General features: G+C 42.6%; 1 protein-coding gene across 1 annotated transcript; it reads left to right on the top strand.

Moving 5' to 3' along the window:
• The first annotated feature begins 3,082 nt into the window (after positions 1–3,082).
• Positions 3,083–24,541, top strand: LOC149348431 (uncharacterized). Its single transcript, XM_089541760.1, has 20 exons — positions 3,083–3,190; positions 4,007–4,158; positions 4,233–4,268; positions 5,429–5,525; positions 6,799–6,944; positions 8,190–8,237; positions 8,451–8,486; positions 9,540–9,735; positions 11,762–11,774; positions 15,135–15,268; positions 15,993–16,451; positions 16,881–17,215; positions 18,184–18,222; positions 18,334–18,366; positions 19,138–19,237; positions 19,738–19,850; positions 20,450–20,494; positions 20,690–20,725; positions 22,412–22,633; positions 24,485–24,541. The coding sequence occupies exons 1-20, from the start codon at positions 3,127–3,129 to the stop codon at positions 24,539–24,541; spliced, it is 2,361 nt and encodes a 786-aa protein (XP_089397886.1). The 5' UTR covers positions 3,083–3,126.
• The last annotated feature ends 278 nt before the right edge of the window (positions 24,542–24,819 follow it).

Here is a 24,819-nt window from a genome sequence, read left to right as displayed (position 1 = left end):
CGAGCTTAAGAAGGTCGAATGTGTGAAACTTGCAAATAAAGCATGCGAAGTCTTTTCGTCCTAGCACTTCAAATAGTGAAGTAATCGCCGATTAAATCCGGACACCCTTCAAGCTTCTCCGCAGTGCTCAACGCCAAGTGGGGGGTGCATGATGACGTCATCGAAGGTATCGGTACATTTCCAACGCACAAACGCCTGCTTTCAAGGAAAAAAACCAACGCCATCGAAGGCGAACCCTGCCGAGAGCTGTTTGGCAGTGTCTAACGAGTCATGAAGTCAATAGAAGGAACGCCGACCAAAAGGTTGTTGTTTAATATGAAGACGAGACGTTTTCGTCTCGTCTTCTTGAGTGATCTTGAGTGATCAAGGCTTCCGTATGGAAGCCGAAACGTCTCGTCTTCATATTAAACAACAACCTTTTGGTCGGCGTTCCTTCTATTGACTTCATGAATCGTCTTCCCGACCAGACGAGTTTTCGTCGAACGTTAGATTTCATCGTCTAACGAGTCAGGGCAGGGCGTGGCAGACGACAGCGGTAATTTGAAATCATACCTTCCGTGACGTCACACTGAGTTTCTCTGCACGCCCTCGGTGCATTGAGGAGAAGCGCAAAGTTCAATCCTCAATTACGTCACTATTTTTACTGCTAGTGTAAAAACACTCGGCATGCTGTACCTACAGCCTATGTAGATTTGAATCCTTAAATATCGCGAAATTCTCAAAAAAGTGCTGCAGTTGCCCTTTAGTGGCCTTGGTCATATATTAGCAAAGGGAAAGAAAGCCCGCTCCCCATTCCTACAGTTGTTTGCTCGCCTCTTAGTCAACCCTGAACAATTCATCGAGTAGGTCCCGAAACGTTGAGCCGAGAATAAACTATTGCTTGGTGTGAGTATTTCTCAACTCCCTGCTAGCAAGAGGAAGGGTCATTCGTTGCTGATTCCGAATCCATGCCCATATTTGGACATAGCATAAGCAGGCAAAGCTCTTTTCATTAAGAAAAAGTGAGCGTAGGAACAGCGTCAAACCGATCACGATTTCCGCGTATGGTCAGCTTTCGATTGTCATGAAAAGGCCGTTTTTTCTGTGTTCTTTATTATATTTGGTCTTGCGGGGATGCACCTGAATTCTGTAGTAGAACTTGAATTACCTAGTAATTTCTGAAAAAAGCCCGATATCTCTCCGAACATGAACACCCAAAACGAGAACCAATTTTTACACCCCACATTTTGAAAAAGAAAATAATAAAAACCGAAACCGAATGGTCCGGAACCCCTCGTCATGTTACGAAACTTGATAGTCGAAAAAAAAGAACAAACAGAACTAAAGGGCTAAGCGGCTAATCGCAAAATCAATGAAGACCTCATTCTTGCCTTCATTTGCCTCTAGATGATTATGACTGTCACAATTTTTTTTTATTCCTTACCATCCGTCTGTGACGTTCTACTTCTTGACTTGTACTGCGTTGTCTTCATATGCAGGTAACCGAAGGAACGGCCCAGGATAGGGTTCAATGCGCACATGAGCTTCTGCGGTGATGTTGCACCTCATCTCCGCTGCAAAAGCGGCAGCTGCTGTGCTCGCGATAAACGTGCACATTTGTACTACTCCTTGTTCTAATATACCTAAAATAAAAATCACCCTCTATAAAAATTGTCTATGAAGTATCTATAAATTTCATATAGAATCTATCTGTTGCATTCATATATATATCTCCTTTTATCTATTCATAGTCTATAGACAAAGGTACGCAAAAAATGTATTCCCATAAACCTATAGCTGGTCTAGTGTCTGTCCGTAAGATCTGTATTGTATATAAACTAATGTGTACCATTTGCCGATAGGAAGTCCTTAGGATATATTACAAAAGTAAATGGGCAATCTTGCACTGCGTTATTTTTTCTAAGGGATATCACCTTACGATCTCCGCAGCGTAGGTGACAACTGTGTTGAATCCTGTGATTTCGAGTCGTATTTGAAACCGCTAGCTCTAAAGGTATGACGTTTGTGTAAACAAGGCCAACAACAACGAGCAAAAAAATACAGGAAATGTGACCTGACATTGTCCTCGAACGTAACCCTTGACACACTCTAAGCTCATCCCGTGCATGCTTTAAGTTTTTAGAGCAATACAACCGGTTTTCTTTTTGTTGACATGTTACTTGTAAGCGATGAGGAGACCAGTGATGTTAAACATCTCACTAGTTTCGCTTTGCCGTACTTCTAGAAATAGGCAGGCATATACTGTTGGTTTTGCGTATGCAGTGATAAGATCTGCATTTTGTACCTCAAAAAGTGGACTATAAGAGTTGTTCGGCGACATTGTTTTATGAAACTCAGGACATAGGTGTTGAAGTTGCTCAGATAGTTGTCCAGCAGGCTTCGGTTCTTGCCGAAGTCACTGCAGTCCTGGACAAGGGATCCTATTAAAAATAAAGGCAGCCACTTTTTCGCTAAGGTATTCTCTCACGCACAGAGGAAATAAAAACTGAAAACTTGGCGTTTTACAAAATTTTCCTCGCTTGAAGATAATTATAAGTGAATGTAAATAAGTCGCTTTTATGTTTAGATACTTTCGTTCGGCGCTCGATCTCTATTTAGTGAACAACGTTCAGCCTTCTAGATACGCAGAAGGCGTACAGCGAGAGACGACTATTTAGCTTGTTTTGTACACGATGCTTCCTGTGTGTCAGAACGAAAAAACACGAGGGTTCTTGACACACCAAGTGATCTGAAGGAAATGTGCTTTGCGCACAGAATCGCATTTTGAAGTACAAACATACAAAATGCGTCAGCCCTGAGAGCAGCAGCGCGCGATGGCATGCTTTCGCTGCCGTGCGGTGGAAATTTCACGTCTCCTGTGACAACTGCCGTCTCCTGCCAACGCGCTGACGTGGCTGGTCCAAGGACTCGGTGAACGTGGGTATTTGCTTTGTGGCGCTGCTGACAAAAACAGTCGTTTTATGTGGATGCTTCCTTTGAACGAAACAAACAAATGTTTGGTTTGGGAGAAAAACCTCTTTTCTGCCGAGCCAGAAGAGAAGGTGCAAAACGGCTCTTTCAAAGCTTCTGTACAAACGGGAATCGTGTTCGCTTTTCCACAAGTTGCTAATTAGAGCCAGCTCAGCCATGCGCCATCAAAACGTTCTAATCAGCTGCCTCATTCTCGCATCAGCACTTGTGGGATCCTATGGTGAGTACGAAAGCTATTTGTTGCTTTTCGTATTGAGAACTTGAATATAGGTTCACAAGGGCAAACTCCGTTGTGTATAGGACCGCTAAGACTTTCGTAGCGTTCCCGCTCGATAACTACCGTCCTCTTTCATGCGCTTCTACTCTCATCGGAGTGAATTCTTTTATAAAATCCTCAATAACACTGCACTAAGGAATTGAAGAAACGTTTTTTTTGTTAGAACTAGAAAGGGCTAGGCGGTAAGCATTTTAAATCTTTGAAGTATTGAGGAAGATAGTCTTCGCATGTGCGCACAACTACTGCTTTCATCTTAATATATTACCGCTGAGTATTTGTCAGCTTCAAACAATTTATGGTGCATTTCACTGAATGAAGTGATTGCATTTGCGCCTTCTCGTTTTTCCCGTATTTTTTAATTTCAGAACAAAAAAATTACTCTTAGAGTTATTGGCCGTAGCTCAAAAGCTTATGAACTACTTGAGAAAGTTATTGCGTTCACAGCTGATCCCGAGAAGTACAATTTTCAAAGAACGTCTTAAGTTGCGTATTGTTTGGCGACTCGTGTTGTAGGGCATAGTAATCGACTTAAGTTGTAAACGATCCATAAGACTGAGAAAGCATTGGGGTCTAGCAAATTTCCTTCATTAACATAAACAGGTTGGTCGTGAGTTCATGCAGTAAGCATTGCTGGATAAGGGCTAGATTTTAAATTTCGTCTGTGGTTATTCTTAGGGTGGCTTAGCGTACAAGTCCAAGTCATGCACCCGATATTGTGTAGCTCTTGTAATTGAGTCAAGATTGTCGTTCTGTGCATAGCTCAATGCGACAACGTCCTCCTGCCAAGCGTTGGAGACCTTTCAGAGGTAAGCGTCGATAGAAAATTGGGCGTTAAGTGTGTCCTCAGAGTCTCATTCTGTTTCCTCAAACAGTGCCTGGACCGAAGGTTAGGTGCCTGCGGAACAGATTCTGTAAGTTTTGTGGTGCACGCAGAACCTTTGTTAGCGGCCAAAAAGTTCATTCGTGGCTTTTTTTTCTTTCGCAGGAAGAAATGCTAGACGACCTGCAGCAATTCTTTGACGTTAGTATTCCATCAATTTTTTCCCTTGGATTCAGCGATTTCCTTTCAACAATCGTTTTTTGGTAGTGTCTTAGTTATTCTTGGCGAGATTATGTCAATGAGTCATCAGCATAAGCCAAACTACATACACTGCACGACAAGTGTCTCTCTAACAACCCTCAAATTAGCTTCGTCCTGTGCCAGATAATGCGGGCAGGGCACTTTTATTTTTCTTTCTTGTTTAAAGTTCTTTTTAATCTATGTCCTGAGCCAGCTGTGGCTACTTTATCAGTGCAAACTTCTTAATATCATGGGGCCACCAAACTTTCTGCCGTCCCCAGTTGCGTTTTTCCTTCTCTTTCAACCCACTCCAACACTCTTAACGACCAATGATCATATCCTGTCTTGATTTCAGCTAAGATTTCTGAAAATCGCGTTTGTTCTCTCACCTCCCATATTCTTTGTCTCTTAACGGTACAGCAGCAACCACGTAAATCGCCAACTTAAGAGGTATACGATAAGGAGGGCTAATAGAGGCTCTTAATGCCTGCTCAACATTTACTTGGGCCCCATTATCTGTATTCTGCATTGATAATTTCGGCCTTTCCTTTTGATGCCTAAAAGGTGCATAACGAAAATGTATCCTTATAGAATCAATGGAAAGCATGCAGTTTACAGTTTAGATCACCTGAAGCTTCCCTTTTTATGCGAAGAATAATGGCAAACCACACCTAGCTTTCTTTAAATGATTATTTTGGCCGTCCTTTCAAAGAACAGATAAGAATTGAAAGCGCGTGGTGTGAACACGTGACCTTTCTCAGCCTATCTCCTGGTAAGCATGTATGCTCATAAAAGTGTGGTACGAATCTAGCTTTTTTGGGCTGTTGTGCCATAATAAATGACATTGCATTGAGTGCAATGCGTGATTTTTGAAGCAAGAGAAAAAATGCCGTGATAATGAATACAACGCTTTCTATGGAAAGAGTAGGGTTCCGTGGACGAGATATATAACTAGCGTTCAGATACATTTTTCTTGAATTAAAATAAGCAACATTTGTCAGCTAACACGACCTTACAGTTGTTTCGAGTAGCGTCTCTTTCGAAATCGCAGGTTCACGTGATGTTCCCATTGTTTTTCTTTGGCATTCAAACACTGAGTGCCCGGTTCACTGTTCTTGCAGTGCATGTTTGTCGAGTTGCCCAGCATCACCGACCCTGTCGCTGCCTTCTTCAATTTGGAGGACTTCTCTCAATTAGTGCTCTCTGCACTGGAACTGCGTGAGTGATAATTCGCTTCTTTCTGACCCGCGTCTTTCGGTTCAGCAGCCAAGCTCCATAGCCACTGAACCACAGCGGCGGCAGAAAAAAACTTAAAGGTCACTCACTAACACTAGTGCAGGTTAGGTCGTCAACGAATGCAGTGGGATAATGGGAGCGCGTGGTCTATGGAAGATTCTGAGCCATGATGAAGCCGACGGGCTCCAGAGGACGCCCCTAAGCCCGGGAATGACACGAAGGACACCCACTGCTTTTACTGAAGCCCTATTCATCGTCATCATCAGTGCTGACGTCATTTACGCTTGCAATCAGACGAAAAAAGAAAATGCAGGAATAATACACGTGACACCGAGCGCTTAGTGTATAGTCTGTCACTTGTTGATTGTTTTATATTGTTCAGTTACCGAGCAATGACTTGCACGGGCGACTCTATGGTTGCAAAATTGGCATTGGGCCGTCTGACAGACTGCAAATGGCTATATTCTTGTACGACAACGTTTTTAATCAGGACCCCTCATAAATAATTACAAAATGTTTGAAATATCCCTTTCTTTCACTACGACACTAGGCAGCCAGTCTGTGTGCTTTGCCTTTATTGAAGAGCTTCCTCTACGCTCGTGTTCAAATTACTCAACAATGAAACACTGCGCAAGACAACATCGTTACTCGTACAAACTATCCCAACCCGCCATGTTATCTAAGTTGCTGTACGTTATTAAGATATGCAGTTCGCTTACCCATGCAGCTATTCACTTTCGCAAACCATAAACATTACGATGGGGGCGGCAGTTCAACGAATCCGCAGACATTCACGCTGTCCGAGCACTGTCACTGACGGTAGAGCAGCCGTAACAAATTCTCCGCCTATGATTGTCTCAATCCTTTTTGTGGCCGTTGCTACCATATTCCCGATTATAGCGCACGCTTTTATTTTTGATTTTCAAATCTTCACTACTTTTGTTCTTGCTTTCGTGCGGTCGCATTTTTTCCTATAGTGTCTTTTCCCACGCCGCAGCATACTTCTTGTTTGTTGCACAAGGTTCTTTTCAGTGCGCGCATCAATCCTGCCCTAGCTGCCTCAGTGTGACCAGCGGCAGGGTGTAAGTAAAAATATACAGAATATATAAGAGAGGAAATCGAAACAGTGTACTACAAGCACGCGATAGTTATCCGCCTGTAGTCCTTTTTACACCGCGTTCAGGTGAACAGCAAAGAGTGCCATAATATCAAGAATACCCCGAGGAAAATCATTCCCACCTGTCTTAAATCGCAGCTGTCAACGTGAGCTCCGTCGCCAGGCTCCTCTGCTACCGACTCAACTTCTCCCTGGAAGCTTGCACGCAGCCGGCAGTTTCCAACGGCGTTCGCTGCGGACCTCTGCTCAGCGTCTTCTTTCCTTCGTCCTACACCGTGCGACAGGCAAGCCAATTTTTAAACTCCCCCGTGGCCTGGTCCCCAGGCTGTGTTGAAGCTTTTTACGGTCGCTTTATTTCGTCGACACCTCTCAAGGTGAAATTGGTACGCAGCCAGCTGTGGCACATAAAGTCACCGCAAAGATTTTGCGTTTTGTTTCCTGAGGGCTATGGCCTTATAGCTTGTTTCTTAGGAGCCGCGGTAGATGGCGGCATATGTAATTTGAAGAGCTCGTCGGAGTGCAGCGCGCGGGGTTTAACACGTAACGGCGGACATGCTCCTGCAGCAAGTACGTTCGTATGAGTACATCTGGGCATGCGTATTATCAGTAGAATTCACTAAAGATGTCGTGCTGCCAATAATTTGTCCATTAGATACAGCTTTTGTACCGAACATTTGTTTTTTTTCTACTTCTGTACTCTTTAAGTGCTTCCAAAACTTCAATGTCGTTGCTACTGTCCCAATGCCTGAAAAGAGGAGGTTTTGCTGGAATGTGCCGGCCATCATTGTTGTCGACAGGTACCGAGAATCCACCGTCATGCCATCAGTTGGCATTGTGACAGGGTCCTCTAGCACCTATGAGGTTGAGTTTAAAGATTTTGCTAAAAAAAGTGTCGTCTTTAGTTTTCTTGTTATCTTTTTTTGTCTCAGAAATCATGTTTTTCAAGGAATGTTCAAGTGGTGAGGCGTACAGGCTGGACGGAAAGTGGCGAAATATGAATAAAGCTCATTTTTGCGTGAAGCCATTCGCAAAAAATAAATCAAAGTTGGTGGCGCCAATAAGAAGGCGCACATGAAGGTGTTTCCAGTCATGAACTGTCGCTAGTTTGGGCTCCACGCTACTCAATCGCGATAGAGCACTTTCTCGCAAATGAGATAGCCTGCATTATCGACAGTATGAACGTATAACGCGGAATGAATCTTACATACTAGTTAAGGTAAATTACGTGATTCACATCAAGTGCCGACTATATCTGATGAGACGAAATGTTCACACCACGCACCGGCGGCCATTTAGAACATTGGTTTTCTGCAGCCAATCAGATAAGCAGATAAAGAAACACTTCTACCGCTCTCTAATCAGTACGCCGAATCAGGCAACAAAGCCACTGCCGGCCGATCCTTGTGCGCTTTTAATACTATAATCGTTCATACTGCACCTCTGACTTGCGGCGCATGCCCGCTTCCTTTTAGTTTCTGTTGTGATGAGTCCCCATAAACTGACATCTAGTTCTTTGCCTGTCGCTTCAGTGCGTCGACCGGAGCTCCCTGGTCTGCTTCGAAGGCGAACAGCTTAGCGTAAGTAGACTACCTTCTAACTTTGGGGCATTATCACTGCACTTTTGTACCCACAATTTTGAAATTATTTCTATTAACTTTTAATGTATCAATCATCAACGATTGCACCATAACTGCAATATACTGAGTAATAATCAGTTTCCTCAACAGCATTCACATTTTCGAAGTGTTCCATTACGTGGTTTTGAGTTTTCATCTCTTTTGCTCCGTCAGACGGACACACTGAAGCAGCTCTTCGTTGCCATGACGGTAAGTTAAAGTTGATATTGATTATTTTACACAAGGGGCTGGATCCACCAGAAATTTCATTTTTAGTTAATCATGTTTCATCAGTATGGGATTTCATGCAATCACGCAATGTTTCGCCATTTTCAAGCTCACAAATGTTCGCAGTCAGTAAACGAACTGCTGACGAATAACCAGCGACTCTTTAATTTTTATTTATTATAGTACTACAAATCGCCAATAGGCATTGTTATGGGGGATGCCACAGCAATGTTAAATGAGCAAAGGATGATTCCAAGTAAAGCATAAAAACACAAGAACGAAATTTATGGAATAAAGCAAACAGAGAATCAAGTTTCGAGACAAGCACAGAAGTTTGTTGAACAGCGAAAAAGCAGAATAAGAATACAATGTAGAATGCATTACTACGTCACACTTTATGACTATGCCATATCATAAAGATATCGCCTTAACGCCTGCAGAGATTGCCCATCACTTGTAGACACCACGGCCCGAGGCAGAAATAAACAAAGTGGTGAACAATTTTTCAACTATACTTGTCCTTTAAGAATGGAAAGTAATGGACAAAGCAATAACATTATTATCTTAGTACCAAGAAAAATAAGGCATGAAAGGCCCATAGTCAATGTGGGACGCCAATTTCTGTTTTTCCGTCTACAAAATAAGAACAACCGATGAATCTGACCCGTTGAAAAGTGGTATATAGACAGTCTGTAGACTTCCTAGAAAGCCTATTGCCTTCCTGTAGATATTTCCTTTTGTCTAATCACACTCTATAGACTGTGTACAGACAAACGTCTACTAAAAGTGTATGGCCATAAATCTATAAATTTTCTATAGACTGTCCATAGGAATTGTATTGTCTGTAAACTATGCTCTAGGATTTGTCTATAGCCAGTCTATAGACTTTATACACAAACGTCTGTGGGAAGTCTCTAGACTGTAAAGAAATTTTTGTTAGTGGAGAAAGCCGAGTGTATAGGAAGCGCCAACTGCATTACTGCGCAACACTGCGACGTGCAAATGAATGTTGCTCCAATATATCTGCCATTGCAGTGCGCCTTCGAAGGAGCCCCGACATCCCTTCAACCTCGGCTTGCACGCCACCTGGCGTGCCCGTTGGTCGAACTACTAAGGCTCGCCCTGCGCCAGTTCGCCGAAGTTCTCACCTGGCCCCTCTTCGCTGAGCAGATTCGGGACTCTGTAGAGCAGCTGTCCGCGCTGCTGCTTCACCTGGCCAGCTGCCAGAACGGTTAGACAACAGTCACTTGCATCGCACCTGTACCCGTGGACGCGATTTCCCTCCAAACTAAGGCGTCCTTAGAACTCGATGGTTGAGCATAACCGCGAAAATAGGACGAGGACAATTGTGATAGCGCGGAATTGTTTTTTCGGAACGTTGAAGTTTTACATCTGCTTCTGTAAACGGCCTGCCACTTTCTTAGTATGTCATCAATTCCACCAGTGAGGCTGAGGATGGAAAAGCTGAATATGACGAAAGGAAAAGTAAAGTGAGAATATCACTTAACATAGGCACCTTAGCAACATCTTGAGGGAAGGGACGAAGGACAAAGTGAAATTAAGAGAGAGAAGAAAATGCAAGTAGGGACCGCGTACCGTGTACTGTGGGATTAAATGAGTCTATCCTACCTGTGCTCAGTACCCTGGAATCGTAATTACCCGCTTCAGACTTTAGAGGCCCCTGCGGGCTACTCGCAAGTGTAGCGCCTCGTATCTGGCTGTCTTTGGAATTTAGTAAGCTTAATGTTTTATTGAGGTTATTATCCTACTACCGACTTAGAATGGTTGTCCCATGGTGCTTGCAGTATAATAGAATATTCCGGATTTGTCGACTGTATTGCGGATGGACACTGGACAGCATACTGATGACTGCAATGTATGCTTACGCAAATATGCTCACCCATGATGGAATAACTGCGGCCTTAGCATGTTTCATTAACCCTTTGATAATGCAGAAATTTTGACTAGAGAAACAATTTGCGGTTTTCGTGATTTTTTGTTCAGTTGAAAGATTATGAGTGCACGCCAATATGCGCAGAATTTCGCGTTTTACTTAAAGAAGAGTTCTCTTGCGTTACTTTACTTAACAGCGCCTGCTTGTGTAATAGTTATAACTTTTTTGAACTGGCTGATGTAGTTCAGAACTTCGAGAATGGGTGTAACAAAACCACTCTAATTGGCGTCTGAAATTACCAACAGTCTAAGGCTTCGTTCTGAATTTTTGCGGCTACTCGTTTCTCTATTTACACAGAAAGAACATAAAAGATGTCAGAAACTAGAAGGACACATAGCATGTGCCACACCTCGGAGGAATCTTAATGACAAGTCGACGGCAATGAAAAAATTTCAGAAATTCTACTGTAGTGGGAGCTGTAAATTGCATGTATAATTATCAAATATGTTGAATTATATCAAAAATACAAATATAAAAAATTAAATACTTCAGTGTTCAACACGTCATCATCATCATCACCTCTGCGGCCTCTGCGAAATCTCTCCAATTAACCTAGTCCTGTGACAGCCGTGGCTATCTCACCCTCGCTAACTTCTTAAACGTATTTCACATCTAAACCTACTATTACATGAATGGCAAAGTTGTAGCAGGCGAATAATTATAGATGGCTTCATCATGAATACAAAGAAAAAGCCCTTTGGTGTCGTTTTAAATTAGTCTGATTGCTGTCTTATCTCGTAACGTTGTCCAGAAGGCGGAGTCTCGCCACTTGATGGAAATGAAAAAACTGCAGCCTACTGACTGTAAGGAAACAGTTCGTATTGTAAATATATCGAGTATGCTTTCGTGGCCATGTTGCTGCATGATTCAATTACAAGAACAATATCCATGAAGCAGAAAGCAATAAGAACTCATTCCCCATTAGTTTAGTTACTTCAGTGCGTTCTAGGCTTTTTTGGTTTAAACGAGGGATAGAGTGATTCTGGTGTCAATGATTAATGTGACAGTGTCACAGCAAACACAAATTATAAGCTGCGTTCTGTAATACGTTGTAGATTCTGTGATTTTGACAGCATAATTTTAAGTTATTTTACTAGAAAACTATCAGGAGCGAGAATGGTGCGAAGCTCTAAATATTACTCGAGAGATTAGCGCTTGCCTTTGCTGTTCTTCCGCCTGATCTCATAAAGAAGCAGGCCATACTGCTTAGCCATTTTACACTGACATAAGCTTTTTTTACATTAAGCTCTTACACTGACATCAGTTGGTCATGTACCTCCAAGCCTTTTTCTGAATGGTGTAGTGCTCTGGAAACCGTAAAAAAAATATGCGTAATGTTGTAACGGTCTTACCAGCAGGCTAACGTTTCCTAGCTTGCTTCCTGGGGTTCACACTAACGTATGTTTCCTGTCAATCACTCTGAATGGTTTCGACAGGTTTCCGTCGCTTTGACATACCTGTGACAGCGCGTTACACAAACTAATGCGCGCGCTTACTCTGCACAGAGAGGAAGTATGACGTAACAGCGCTGACGGGTGATCAGTTCTGAAAAGCTGTTAAAGCGAGGTTAAGGCAGAGATTTCTTACTGTCAGGACAGAAAAAAGCCAGCCAATGCAATAGCTGATGTGCATCATGTGAAGGGGCTATATTTGGTGAATATCCTAAAAGTTCAGAAAATACTTATAAAATTATGTTGCACTACGGGTCTCTGAAATAGTGTTGCATTTATTTACGGCAATGGCTCAATGCATTCTTGCAGGCGGAAAGAATATATGTTTGATATAAGGCCTACATAAAGACAAAGGAAAAGAATATAAAATAGCACAAATTTTTTTAGCAAGGAAACTTACGAATAGCTACAAAAATGGCAACCACGTGCACAAGCCGTTACACATTCAACAACACAGCCCAAAGAGACACTTCAGTTAGGATTCAGTAACTTTTTGTGGCACTTGAGTATATTGGCTGATGGTGTATGGAGAATTGAGCAGTTAAAGACGTTACTTCTATAATTCATTTCTCTTATTGTCCATTGATGACTATGCCTCTTAGACGTAAAATGACAAGCCAAAAATAACATTTCTTATATAATTAATTTCTCTTATTGTATATTGACGACCACAACTTTTAGACGTAAAATGAGAAGCCATAAAGTAAGTTTCCACGTCTACTTTAACTGTGCCGAAATTAAGTTTTAAGAGCACCTCTAACGGCACATTTTTTCTTTGTCTGCTTAGCAGTTCCTGTATCAACCCATCCTTAAACAAAGTAAGACTCTAAGTAAAGTTATAACTACCACAAAGAAATCGAGTGACACGGAAATCGAGTACCCGTTCAAGTATATAAGACATAAATTTAGATTTGCGGGTCCCAAGTAACAAAGGTGTGTTCTAACATCAATCATAAAATAGTAAAGTAGTTCTGTAATGCTGGGAGGTACTGACCTGTAATTACGTTTGACAAAGATCAACAGTTTGTAAGCTCTTGCTGATAGATTGTCAACATACTTAGTCCAAGTTAGTTTAGTTTAAAAATGAACCACCCAATATTTATACTCACTCACTCGCGCCAGCTTCACTGTAGGTATTCTTGGCCACAGGAACACTTTACCCAGTGATAAATACCGCAATCATCTGCATACAGAGTATTTTGCATGAGATATCCTGAGCAATATTACTGACCTACACCAGAAACATCAAATGCCCTAAAACTGACCCTTGCGGGACTCCCGAAGTATCAGGAAGATAATGAGATTGTGGGCCAGTAATTTCAACGCGTTATATAAGGTCCTGCAGATAACACTTAATCCAATCAATTAGCAAGGGAGTGAAGAGAAAAAGAAAGATAATTTGTGTAACAGAAAAACGTTGCAAACAGAATGAAAAGTTTTTTAGAGATAGGCAGGAAATCCGCACACCAAGGTAAAAAAAACAAACAAGGTTATGTGATGCTAAAAAAAAGCAATAAATTAAGATCAATGCACTGCCTTAATTTATGCAGCCTAAGCTATCCAAATGGTAAATATGAAATCGGCCGAAGGCAGACTCTACCTCAAACAACAGCTTTATTGCTAGTTTACAATTTTCTTGCTGTAGGGCACTGCAATAGGTAAAGCACAAGCCTCAACGCTTCTGTTATGGTCCAACTAATAGTAGGCTAAAGCAGGGCAGGTAACATGTCTGTTTGAAAGCCTACCTAATTTTTTTTAGGATTACAATAAACGCACACTTATGTCAGATGTTTATTACTTCCTGTTAGCGCTTCAAATCTGTTTCGATTGAAAGCGTCTCAGTCCTTTTACTTGAGTTTCGGTGTGTTGAAGTTTCTGTGCTGTTATCTCAGTTCTTAATAACACTTCTTATCATGGTCCTTGCTGACAAACGCGGCTTGGGAACATAAAACAAAGAGGCAATTTTTATGACACTTCATTAGGCTTGATTTGTGCGCAGTGTCTTTTTTTCTTACTGAATTCTCGCGCATGCAAACTGATTTATTTACATTGTACTACAGTTTTAAAGCGACCTGGGTTTCATTCTATATTAGGAACACAAGCGTTGCGACCCTGTATATCTAGCCTTAGGCTCTCTGTTAAGTGCGCAGGCAGGAAAAATAGGCTTTCAAGCTGAACCTTTTTTTCCCCCAAGCTCAGCATGAGGCGCAAGCTGCCGGAAAAAGCTTGAGATTCTATTTTTGCAAATTCATGCCTTTATTTAACAGCACTCATAAGAAAATAACGCAAAAGACATCGTGTCTCGACTTATGCACTTCGTAGTAAAAGGAAGTTTTTTTAGTGCATCTTCACAACAGCCTTAGATGATCAGTAACTTGTGTGAACTTCATTATGTGTGAAAGTGAAAATTATTTCGTTGTGTACATTATTGCTCTTTATTTCCTTGTCCATTACTAGTTTCAGAAATGCACGCTTTGAAATAGAACATCAGTGGTATAAGGTGCCCTTTTTAACCGAACTTCGGGCACTTCTCAAACATGAAATTACTGCTCAGGGGGCTTTATTGCGTTTGTAATCAAGCACTATAGATGGCTTCATGCAGCCATGAGCACATGAACCAACAATGGCATGAACATCGGCGCGACAATGCTGCCTGCGTTTCCTTTCGATTGAAAGTATTTTGCGCAGATCACGATGTAAAAGCGTATTTTGAAAAGCAAGCCGGAGAAGCCAAACGTAATTAAAATATTGTGCTGTTAATGAAAACGCCCCAGGACAACCGTATGGAATGATATAAACGCTATAAACTGCGCCCCTCAGCTCGCTTAACACGGATTATGCTCAACCAGGCGTCCGTTTCAGTACTGTCTCCCCAGTGCTATCTCATCATCTGGTAAAGCTCGCGTAGCTGCACGGCTGCACCTATAATGTTGAGTTGTCGTTTCTTCATTTCACGAAAGCCTATTCATGTCTGCAGAACTTGCACTTCTGAATACCTTTTGGGTAGAAATATATCCCATTTGTTCGAGCAATGTATTGCACCTACATCCACTAATCTATCCGTAGTTTGTTATTTTGACTGAATTGGTTTGTTTGCTGTACATGTAATAGAAGAAATAAAAAGTTTGTAACGAATTTTCTTGATTGTCTGCTTGAGGTAAAAGACAAAAAGAAACAGTAAAATCTAATTCACGATCCTCGTGATATTTTGTCATTCTTTTTCAGGAACGAATCCCTCGACAAGCAGTACCGCAAACACTGTCTCCAGTCTGCCAGCTTCGTCGGCGGAAGGGGGCCAAGGCTCAACTACAACAACACTTTCATCGAGGTCTGCTTCATCCGATCTCACTTCCACCACAGTCAGTAGTTCTCCAAATGCCACTGTAAGTGCTTCCAGCGGGAATGAAACAACTACTGACGCGAACTCAAGTGCTGCAACGTCGTCGGCATCGGATCGTACTGCGATAATGCTTTCAACTCTTACCCCTGCGCCCACGACTACCTCCTTCGAAGCAACAACAAATATTACGTCAATAAGCACTACTCCGTTTTCAACAAATGTGACTACAGTGGCAACAAATTCTGATTCTGCAAGTTCAACAATTACATTAGCAACAACGTCAAGTCCAAATGAAACCTCATCGACGGCCAACACGATACCTTCTTTGCCAGACACAGGCACTTCGGGCTCCATGACTGGACAGCAAGAGAATAGTACCAGTTCCGGAAATGCTAGCATTTCAATAAACGTGACTACCGTGTCGACCAATTCTGATTCTACAAGTTCAACGAATTCATTTCCCACAGCATCAATTCCTCAGGAAAGCTTATCGACGACAAATACTCGCCCGGATGGGACGAATATTGGCACAACAGGTTCCATAACAGCACCACAAGAAATGGGAACCAGTTCCGGAAATGCTACTTATTCAACGGCGTCTGCCCAGCCTGAAGGAACTTCTAATTTCGCACCGACGAATACCACCACTGTTTCTGTTACCACAAATGCGGGCGTAACGACGTCAAGCGCTCCACCACTCTCACTGAGCACTACACCACCCGATAAATCAACGCCGATATCAGGATCATCGCCTGTAGTGATACCTTCACTAACGCCAGCGTCATCAATGACGTTGTCGACATCGTCACCAACTACAGCACAAACACCACCATCGATTATATCCGAAGCAATGCCATCGTCCCTGCCAACACCTTCACAAGGACCAACGCCTGGTCCAGGCACTGTCTCAGCAGAAAGTAGCGAGCAGACACGGGAAGAACCAGGCAGCACGGTGTCGGTGACAGTTTCTACGTCATCCGAAAGCATCACCATGAACACGTTTACAGATGAAACAAACCGTGTGACAACTGCCGGAACTGGCACGTCTACGCAGACTGATCCATCATCCACTCCTCAAGGCGCCTCATCGACGTCGCCATCATTCACGCAGCTATCGTCCACGGTGGCAGGTTCCACAACCCAAGCAGGCGGAGACCGGTCTAATAGTACCACCACGCAACAACAGTACTCAAGCTCGGAGAGTACGGTATTCAATGTTACAGCGCCAGCAATGAGCACAACTTTTGATTTAAGTAACTTTAGTAGTTCGTCCGTTACAACAGACAGCGCTACAAGCGCACCATCGCAGATGACGTCATCCCGGCTTAACACTGAGACAATCAGCTCCGGAGGGAGTACGCCGGAAAACGTCAGAACAACCACAGTGTTGACGTCTCCTTTAACTGCAACAAGCAATACTGGAAACGACGCTGCACAAACTTCGCCTTCTTCGATGCCGACCACTAGCACTACAGTTAGCACATCATCTCTCAGCCCAACCAACGGTGTTACTACGTCCATGGAAAGTGGTTCCACGTCCCCTGTAGTGTCAACACCTAGCGCAGCTCAAATTACAACGGCAGAGAGCGGTCCAACGCCTTCCAGTAACTCAAGCAGTGCTGTTGTCCCAGCAATCACAGTGTCAGAGGCATCTTCCTCACCTTCAACTACAACACTTGTTTTCGAAACAAGTGGCAGCAGCCCCAGCTTCACTTCTAACACCAACGCTTCACCTGCTGGAACGATTACTGTCAACGAAACTAACTTTACTTCGCTACTTTCCACGACACCCTCATTGACGTCAACACGGGGTTCCTCCAGTACTATCTCTCCAACGCAAGATATCGATGAACCGGTAACGCAGACGACTACCATGTCTTCATATGTGACATCTGTAGGTCCGACAACGAGCACTTCAGCGTCGTGCGTTGACGTCACACTCCCAAACATTTTCGGCCTCGACACGGTAATTCCTTTTATTGACTAGAAAAAAATATTGTCGAAGTGTTTCAGATCGCTCCCTTTTTGTAAAAATTGCCACTTACTGCAGTCTCGAATTAATGCAAAAGCGGGAGAGTGTGTTTTTCAAGAAAGGTGAAAAATTTAGGCCTGTCCAGTTTCGTTCGGACTGTTACCAGAAGGTGCGGTAGGTACTAAAACAGCAATATATTTCACTAAACTATTTTCGCAATATTCAGTACAACTGCAAACGTATGCATAGCAATAATCAGCAGATAAATAGAATAAGTAAATGGAGTACGAATTTAAGGACAAAATTACTTTTAGTGCAAGCGCCTTGAATAGTAGAACGAGTGTGTACTGTTTTGGAGTGGACAAAAAACAACAGGTCAACGCTGGTTGTTGATAGTGGTATGACAACCAGTGGCTAACGAGCGCAGTGTTGGCAAACTTACTTTATTTACTGGGATATATATGAATTTTTGAAAATACACTTAAAGTTGAAATTTAAGAATCAAGAGCCTGTGATCTGATTTGTGTGCCCTGTGGTACGTTTACGATCACACCAATGAAATCATCATCATCATCATGATTTCATCATCGTTTATTTGACCCTTAAAGGCCCCTGGGGGGTATTACATAACGGGGGGAGTAGTACATTCAACATGACTCACAAATATCTTAACAAATTGATGATTTCTGTACTTCCCCGACTATGCCTAAAAATAACTAAAAAAATTAACAAGCGAACCTCTATGGACCGAGACCGTAGGGCTAGCGTCCGTCCTATGTTTTATCCCTCGAGTTCTTTAACCAGAGACCTTTTTTAAGCATTCAGAAGGCAGCCCAACAACACACTGTTTTATAACATAACGTATAACACGGTTTTATAACATAATTTCGTAGAACAGCAGAGCTTGAGGCTTGTACTCAGCGCTGCTGTGTGTCATGAATAAGTTTTCTCTCTCGTTCCAGTGCCTCGAGCCTCCGCTTGATGCTTGCTCTACTGACAATGTAAGTTCTCAGCACGCGTTTCTTAGCTGCACGGGGCACTCTGCTCCTGTCAATGTTGCCAGAATGAAAACGGTCACAAACACATGAAATTTTTTTCACTTCATTTATTAGGATGCTTACGAAGGTGCCGGAAGAGTTGTCAGGGTAAGTACAACACTCTCAATGCATGACAGGAATAATTTTATAATATGCTTAACAGTTGGAAGTAGCTTCTTCATATTGCAGGCTAATAGCAACAATCGGCGAGACTAGTGAAAAGCCGCAGTACAGCGATTATCTTGCTCCCACCGACAAATCATAAACTTCATATTTTGGGGAGGCAGTAAAAACAATATGCTATGTTGCAGGCTAAATAAATATAAACAAGCACATTCGCATATGCGAGTGTGTGCTCGGCTCCGCATGTATGTAAATGTACTTGCGTGAGTATTTAACACATCAATTATTTATTATTTCTTTGAGCGCCCTCTTAATTTTATCTCGTAACCCTTGTCAGCTGAGAACTCAAAGGTGGTTAAGAGGAAAATGGGTTGTAACAAAACCTTTTGAATAAATATGCGCCGATAAGAAGCCAGGTTTAAAAAAAAGTTTAGCGCCAACAGTAGCTGGTGACTGAAGGGTTAAATTCAGCATCGTAAAAGAAAATGTGCTATTGATAGACGACGTCGATTACAGTTTTCTCAAATGCTGACGTGAAATGCAAAATTAAACTTTTTTTTTTATGCGGCCTGCAATGGCAGTGCGAATTATTAGTTCTTTAAGTAGAAGCTTTCTCCACTGTGGGGAGTAAGGCGGCTTAAATTTCTACTTGAATATTTCCTACTTAATGTGTTAACATCAAAGCAAAACCTAGTAGCCAGCACAAAGCACTCTGGTGACTCTTGTAACTTACATGACACTATTAATCTCTTTCAGTGCACAATCAGGGTGCTCAGCGCGAGCCTTAGTCTTCAATGTGTGCTTGCAGCAGTGAAAGACCTCATCATTGCTGCGTTTAGTAGATTTAACGAAGACGGTAAGCTCAAAGTTTTTCACTAACACATTAAAACATTCTGAGCATCGGCAGAACAAGCCCCTAATTGCGGACTTTGCCACATGGTGAGAATGGTTGTCACAAAGTCAGATCAAAAATATTCCAAATTTGCTTTAACTTCTTCCAAGTGGCCTCCTGTCTCTGATAATACTGGGACTCGAGGTTTAAGTACTATGCAGTATTGTTTTAAGTAGTAGCATATATGACACATCGAACAAGAATTCTTGCTCGCAATTTCAGTTTCCTAAAGGTCTGAGAAAAACACACCTGGCAGCCGAATTTGAAAGCTTCCTGATGAACGTTTTGCAACCAATATTACCTAGCTATCTAGGCCCTATTTACACTTCAGTCCTATTTTTGCAAATAATGCTCCAAGTAAGGCTATTCGTAGACTTATTGATAAAGGTACAATAATATATGCATACTTTCCACAAGTTTTATGGGTATCAAACGGAAAGCACAAATTGCAATTTCTTTTATAGGGGATGACAGCCTTTCATCTGTGCTCAGTCCATTCTCATGTCAGAACATGGCCTTAGAAGGTGAATCATGCAACGGAAATATTCGAATGACTTTCCCTAGGAGATTTTCGCAGGTAAGCAAGAGGTATATTTCTATCTGAAGAAGTGTTAGCGAAACATGCCTCTAATAATTTTCTTGTACCACTGAGGCAAAATTCAAGCTCGTGTCTAGGAATTTGAACGCAAAGACACACGTCCCAATTCCTCGCTACAGTTGAAAATGTCATAGTGTGGTTGTACTTGTCGCATTCATACAAAGTGCTGAAAAATAAGAGTAATTTTTTTGTGCATGCACTTCCTCAACGGTGAGAAGAAACGCAGTAGGGGCCAGAAAAACTTCTCATCGGTGTATTTGAATCAGAATAATGGTAGACGTGCGTTTAGGAATATATAGACTGCACTTTGTAATTCTTTCGCCTCTTCAAGCACGCTGCTGTGGTTCATTGCACGTGTACTTCCGTTAGCGTGTACGAGGTTGCAGATTCGAAGCGGCTTGTCGGCCACATTTCTGTGCCATAAAATAAAGTTGTGTTTTAGTATGGTAGGTTTTAAGTGCAAAAATTTCTAGTGCACTCAAATTTAGGTGCAGGCTATGTAGCCGGATTTGGTTCAAATTATTCCTGACTGTGTAGGGAGCGCAGTAAGTAACTGGGGTTATTTTGTTTTGATTCAGTGCGGAAATGGTACCCGACTGTGCAGCGGGCAGGAGCCTGTTCAGGTGAGCCGTTTTGCTTGCGTCATGCCAATAACGATTAAAGTATTAACGCAACGATTTGATGAAGAGATACCTTTGCAAATCGTTTAGTGTTTCCAATCAGCACACTTATAACCTTTATAAAGCGGAGACACTAATGCTATATTTCGAATACTTTTACATATATGCCTGAAATTATCTCTTTTTGTCTGTGTGCAGGAACCTTTAGTCACCTCGTCTCTAAGCCAGGTGAAGGTAAGATGTTTTGTGCATTGAACTGAAAAGAACTTAATATTATCGCTTCATTTTTCTATTTTGTAGCACTGAGGTAGTCCATTTGATTACTAATATCAGCTCTGCATGACTGGCTTGAGAACGCTCATCCAAACCCTCCTCCTTTCTAGAGACCTTCTAACACCCTTAAAACTTTGAAGTCATGAATAACTTGCCCGCGTGGAATTCGCAAGGGATCTTGCGCTATGTTTGAATGTTACAGTCATCGCACGCCATATGTCCGCGAAGGTTCGTGATTCTTGACAAATTTAATCTGAAAAAGTTATTCGAGTCAGGAAATCGCACATTGACAACATTGAATTCGTCGCCTATAAGTTGTCTAATGTAACAGCTTGAAATGGACTGAGAGCCTGCGAATTACAGGAGTACAGCATCTGATATGAGCAGGCCTCTTGAATTTAAGTGGTGAACTCAAGTTTGCATAAAAGGGCTTTAAACAACTTGAAACGCAAAGATTAATATGCTTCTGGCGAAGAACCTGAACCTCGGCGGCTAATGCTCTGCATTGCTGCTAGTAAGCTTGTTTAGTCACCATGGTCAGGGTGATGCGCTTCTGCGTCGTGAATTGTAAGTTTGTTGTGACAGTAGCGCTGATATGACATTAAATCCCATGACGAGCTTCGATGAGATCGAAGGTCCACCTACCATTTTTCTAACCGCGACTCCTGCGTTCGGCAATCCAGGCTGTTTGAAACATTTGTCGTCTTCGCCGTTGGAGATGGAAAGCCCGCGTTCTTAAGCGTCCGTCGTCATTCTCACTAAAAGCCACCTGGAACGGCCGATGCGGCCTCTTCTGATCTCATTCACGAAAGCGTGGAGTCAGTGGCAGTCCACAGTATCTTCTACAACTCAGAAGGTCGAAATTTCCGGAGCCCTTCACTAAGGCGTCAATCATAGGCTGAGCCGCTATAGGACGTTAAACCATAATAAACGAAGCCAAATCAAACAATTCTTAGAAGTGTAGGAAGCAGCTGTTACGACACAATGCTGTAAAGACACGAGAAGCAGTTACTTCGTATTACCCAAATGCGGAAAACTGAGGAAATATCTGGTTGTTTGTCTCTTGTACGGTTGCGAATGTTGCAGGTGAAAACACACGTCATACGAACACATGTCATATGAAACACATGTCATACGAAAAAGAAAAACATATTAACACAGGATGGTATGAAACATTGACTGATAAAACGAAGTAGAAAAGATGCAGAGATATGTTAAGCAAGAAAATAAAGTGGATACTTTTAAAAAGAACGGGGCGTTTGAAACTACTCAGAAAATTGTACAGAAAAGAACCGGCAGAATCCGCCACAGCAAGACCACAGAGTGATATCAGATACACAATTTGCCAGTCACCAGTGAAATTTGTAAGTAGTATTACGAAAGTTAAGTGGAGGCTCCTAATCCAGCCTTCATGGAAAATACTGAAAACGCATATTAGGCTTCAACTTTCAAAAAATCATTCTATTTGGCCAAGCATATATTTCAGCAGCACAAACCAATCCGGCGAAAGAAAAGAATACAAAACGCCAACCTGTTCCAAGTGAGCGCTTGTGTTTTCGTGTCCTTTCTTCCATGCGCGTGTTCCATTCTATTAACAAGATTACTACGCACAATTTTTGGTTGCCTTTGCCGTCTTTCTCTTCGCAGTGCATTCTGGTGGCGATTGTGGGTGACGCCCCTTCCACCGTCCTGTCAGGAATCCTGTGCGAGGTGTCTTCCGTGCTCGCACAGAGGGTCCGCCAGCTACCCTTCTTCAGCTTCCTGCGAACCTTGCTGAAGCCAGTTCTGCAGCTACTCAGGAGGATTGTTGGATGTAAGTGCAGGCGAAGAGCGGCAGCGGATAGTTTAATACAGGGACCCCGCCAATCCGTAACATCTCTCCAGCAGCACCCCCCCCCCTCCACCTTCAGTTCTCCATATATGCTTACACTAAGACCAGGTTTATGACAAACGCCTCGATTCTAGGCTGTTGTCAATATAAAGCATAGTTCGGCTCAGTTACTTGGCTTCGTATACGGTTATAACGTATTTCATTTGGGTAACGTAAACCAATCATGCCCCCCCCCCCAAAAAAAAAAAAAGTTGATCGTCTGACCGGCGTTCATGAGCATGATTAGCAGAATTGAAACAGTTTATTTGTCGGCTTTTTCAATACAGCCGATATCACTCCTCGTTTCTAGATCTTTCTAAAGCTGTTCATTTAAATTTGTTTTGTATGCATTAACAAATATACCTTTGACTTGTGCAAAAGAATAGAATTTTAAACAATAAAAAATTACTACGTGAATAAAACTTGAAGACAATAAAATATAACAAAACAAATTCGAAGACTTGCCACCCGCCACCCCCCCCCCCCCCCCCCCCCTTCCAGAAAAACTTCTGGGGCCCCTGGTCTAATAGTAATGTGTACATTCACCTGCAAGGCAGCCCGTCAGTTAGCGGCAATCAATTATCGCAGTATTGCAGCCAACACTTGTTATTCGGGAGCTCAACCGCGAGGGTATTCACTGACTCGTCAAAACCGCCCATTTGCAACGCAGCATGAGTGCTCCTCGCGTGCCTGTGCCGCTTCGTCTTCTTCGAGGCTGAGCGAAGGTAACGCAAGGCATGGATACATCATGCTAAGGCAGGCGCAGGACCACCGAAACACGACTTTCTTGTGCGTGTGAAAAGAAGCTTCGGAAATGGAAAAATCTACCAGGGCGGAAGGCTACAATGTAAATCCTAAAACTGCACATCGTCGCCATATGAAGGAAGTATCGCCACTATAAGACCGAAGTATTGGCCATGCATGGACCGTCGACGGAGCCGCCGCCTGCTATGCGCGTTGTAACGGATGGAGAGCAGGCTCGCAAACTGCAGTAGCAGCAAGGACGCCACCCCCGGGACAGTTTTTTAAAGAAATGTTTGGGTTCATCCGTTGTTTAGCATTTGCACTTTTATTTTCGCTACGTTGTTGACGATTTCAAGATATATTCACAGGAAGATTGGAACGACTGCTTGAAGTCATGTACACATTCCACCAAAGCGTACATGCACCTTCTATCAAAAGTATAAAGGCCAGAAGAGTTTGCCACTAGAACCAGTAGTAAGGTTCTTGCAGACACCCTGGAGCTCCTAATGTTGTCAGAGGACACGAGGATAGCTTCTCCCGCCCTCCAAGGTACAGAAGCGCTAGCAAAAATGTACTACCTGTACTGTTTGGCCCAGAAGGAAGCCAGGTGGCATGCAGACTTTTCGCAAAGAGTGCATGCGCAACAATTATGATTTAACATATCTTACCCTCGGCCTAGTTCGTCCATTACTGTTGGCAAAAGGTGACCACGCTACACTAAACTTTGGACGTCATGTGTCGCACTCATGAATGGAACGAACAGAACGACGGAGCCCTGTTCGTCCTTTTCTTACGCGCTTGCTAGTGCTTTACTCTTCCTTCTACCAACAAAGCGGATAACATTTCGTAGCTGGTGCATTGCTCCGAATTACTCTGCTGTAGACAACAGACACTATACGAAAGTTATTTAAACAGATTGACTTAGTAAGTTCCTCTTTGTGTCATATTTTAATGCCCCAAACACTCCTACGCATATTATTTAACTGTTACGAATGGTGCCCATTTGGTGCAACTTTTTTCTTGGCGCAAAAAGATATATGCCGCACAAATAGTATTGGTCGTTCGCTGCAGAAAAAACATTATTTCTCTTTTTTTTCCAATTTCAGGCAGCTGAGAAGTTCCACGTCGAGTCACCCGCCATTGTTCCTTGTTGCGTGTTGTAATAGGACCAGAAACCAGCCCGCAACAAAAAGTACATGCACTGTCATCTCATTAAATAATATGAGAAAATGTGTCACTAGAAGCATTATTTGATTTTAGCTTTGATTTTAAAATGTACTAACCTGTGACCTTCAAGAAAGCCTATGGCTGCAGACGTAAGTAAAAAAAGTGCAGCCTGTTTTCTTTCATGTGCAATACGTAACCTCTCTTCAAGTGGAAATCAGCAGACTGCCGAGAAAACCCACCCGCATTGTTTTGCTATCAGCGAAAGCCTGCATAT

The sequence above is a fragment of the Amblyomma mixtum genome, chromosome 4 (genome assembly GCF_055824585.1).
Source record: "Amblyomma mixtum isolate Tamu chromosome 4, ASM5582458v1, whole genome shotgun sequence".
NCBI classification, from domain to species: domain Eukaryota; kingdom Metazoa; phylum Arthropoda; class Arachnida; order Ixodida; family Ixodidae; genus Amblyomma; species Amblyomma mixtum.
The sequence above is the reverse complement of the archived record's forward strand: the minus strand, read 5'-3'. Positions and strand labels throughout refer to the sequence as shown.

Bases quoted from the DNA above. Each gene is read 5' to 3' on its own strand.
- LOC149348431 (XM_089541760.1), top strand. From the start codon at position 3,127: ATGCGCCATCAAAACGTTCTAATCAGCTGCCTCATTCTCGCATCAGCA. The intron at 4,269-5,428 runs GTTAGTATTCCA...CTGTTCTTGCAG, and splicing joins ACCTGCAGCAATTCTTTGAC to TGCATGTTTGTCGAGTTGCC. The intron at 18,367-19,137 runs GTAAGTACAACA...AATCTCTTTCAG, and splicing joins GTGCCGGAAGAGTTGTCAGG to TGCACAATCAGGGTGCTCAG.